Source organism: Solanum tuberosum, unplaced genomic scaffold, assembly GCF_000226075.1.
Source record: "Solanum tuberosum cultivar DM 1-3 516 R44 unplaced genomic scaffold, SolTub_3.0 contig03837, whole genome shotgun sequence".
NCBI lineage: Eukaryota > Viridiplantae > Streptophyta > Magnoliopsida > Solanales > Solanaceae > Solanum > Solanum tuberosum.
In genome coordinates, this window is record NW_006244841.1 from 1 (window position 1) to 540 (window position 540).

General features: G+C 35.7%; 1 protein-coding gene across 1 annotated transcript; it reads left to right on the forward strand.

The window, feature by feature from the left end:
• Positions 1 to 19: 19 nt before the first annotated feature.
• Positions 20 to 491, forward strand: LOC107059452 (phosphoglucomutase, cytoplasmic-like; the record flags this gene model as incomplete). The annotated part of the gene is made up of 2 exons (XM_015305955.1): positions 20 to 82; positions 312 to 491. Coding segments are annotated over 2 exons (243 nt in total), but the record flags the coding sequence as incomplete, so codon positions are not given.
• Positions 492 to 540: the final 49 nt, after the last annotated feature.

A 540-nucleotide genomic window follows, 5' to 3' on the forward strand; every position in this document is an offset into this window, starting at 1 on the left:
CTTCTAATCACACTTTTATTGTGCAGGTGCTACACTTGTGGTTTCTGGTGATGGCCGATACTATTCGAAGGATGCTATCCAGGTACTATTAATCAAGTTTTTCCTATGAAATTCTTTATTTTGCATTATTTGTTTGCCTGAACACAATCAATAATATAAAAATGTTCTCTCAAATGCATAAGGGACATTCTGAAATGCAAAGTTTCTTTTTCATGTTTTTATTGAGGCCCGATGCCTAACTTGCTTAATGTTTATGTCTTAATTGAAGGATATAATTCAGAGTATAACATCTTTGGTCTGTTTCATTGCAGATCATTACAAAAATGGCAGCAGCAAATGGAGTAAGACGTGTTTGGATTGGCCAAAATGGACTTTTGTCCACTCCTGCTGTATCAGCTGTTGTTCGTGAGAGAGTCGGGGCTGATGTAAGTACTTTGCCTCTAGAGCTACATCAGATTGCTTTATTCATATTTCCCTTTCCTTTTCAATAATGTGAGTTTTACTTGTTTCAAGTATCTGTCAACATAATAGGTTGTTAGA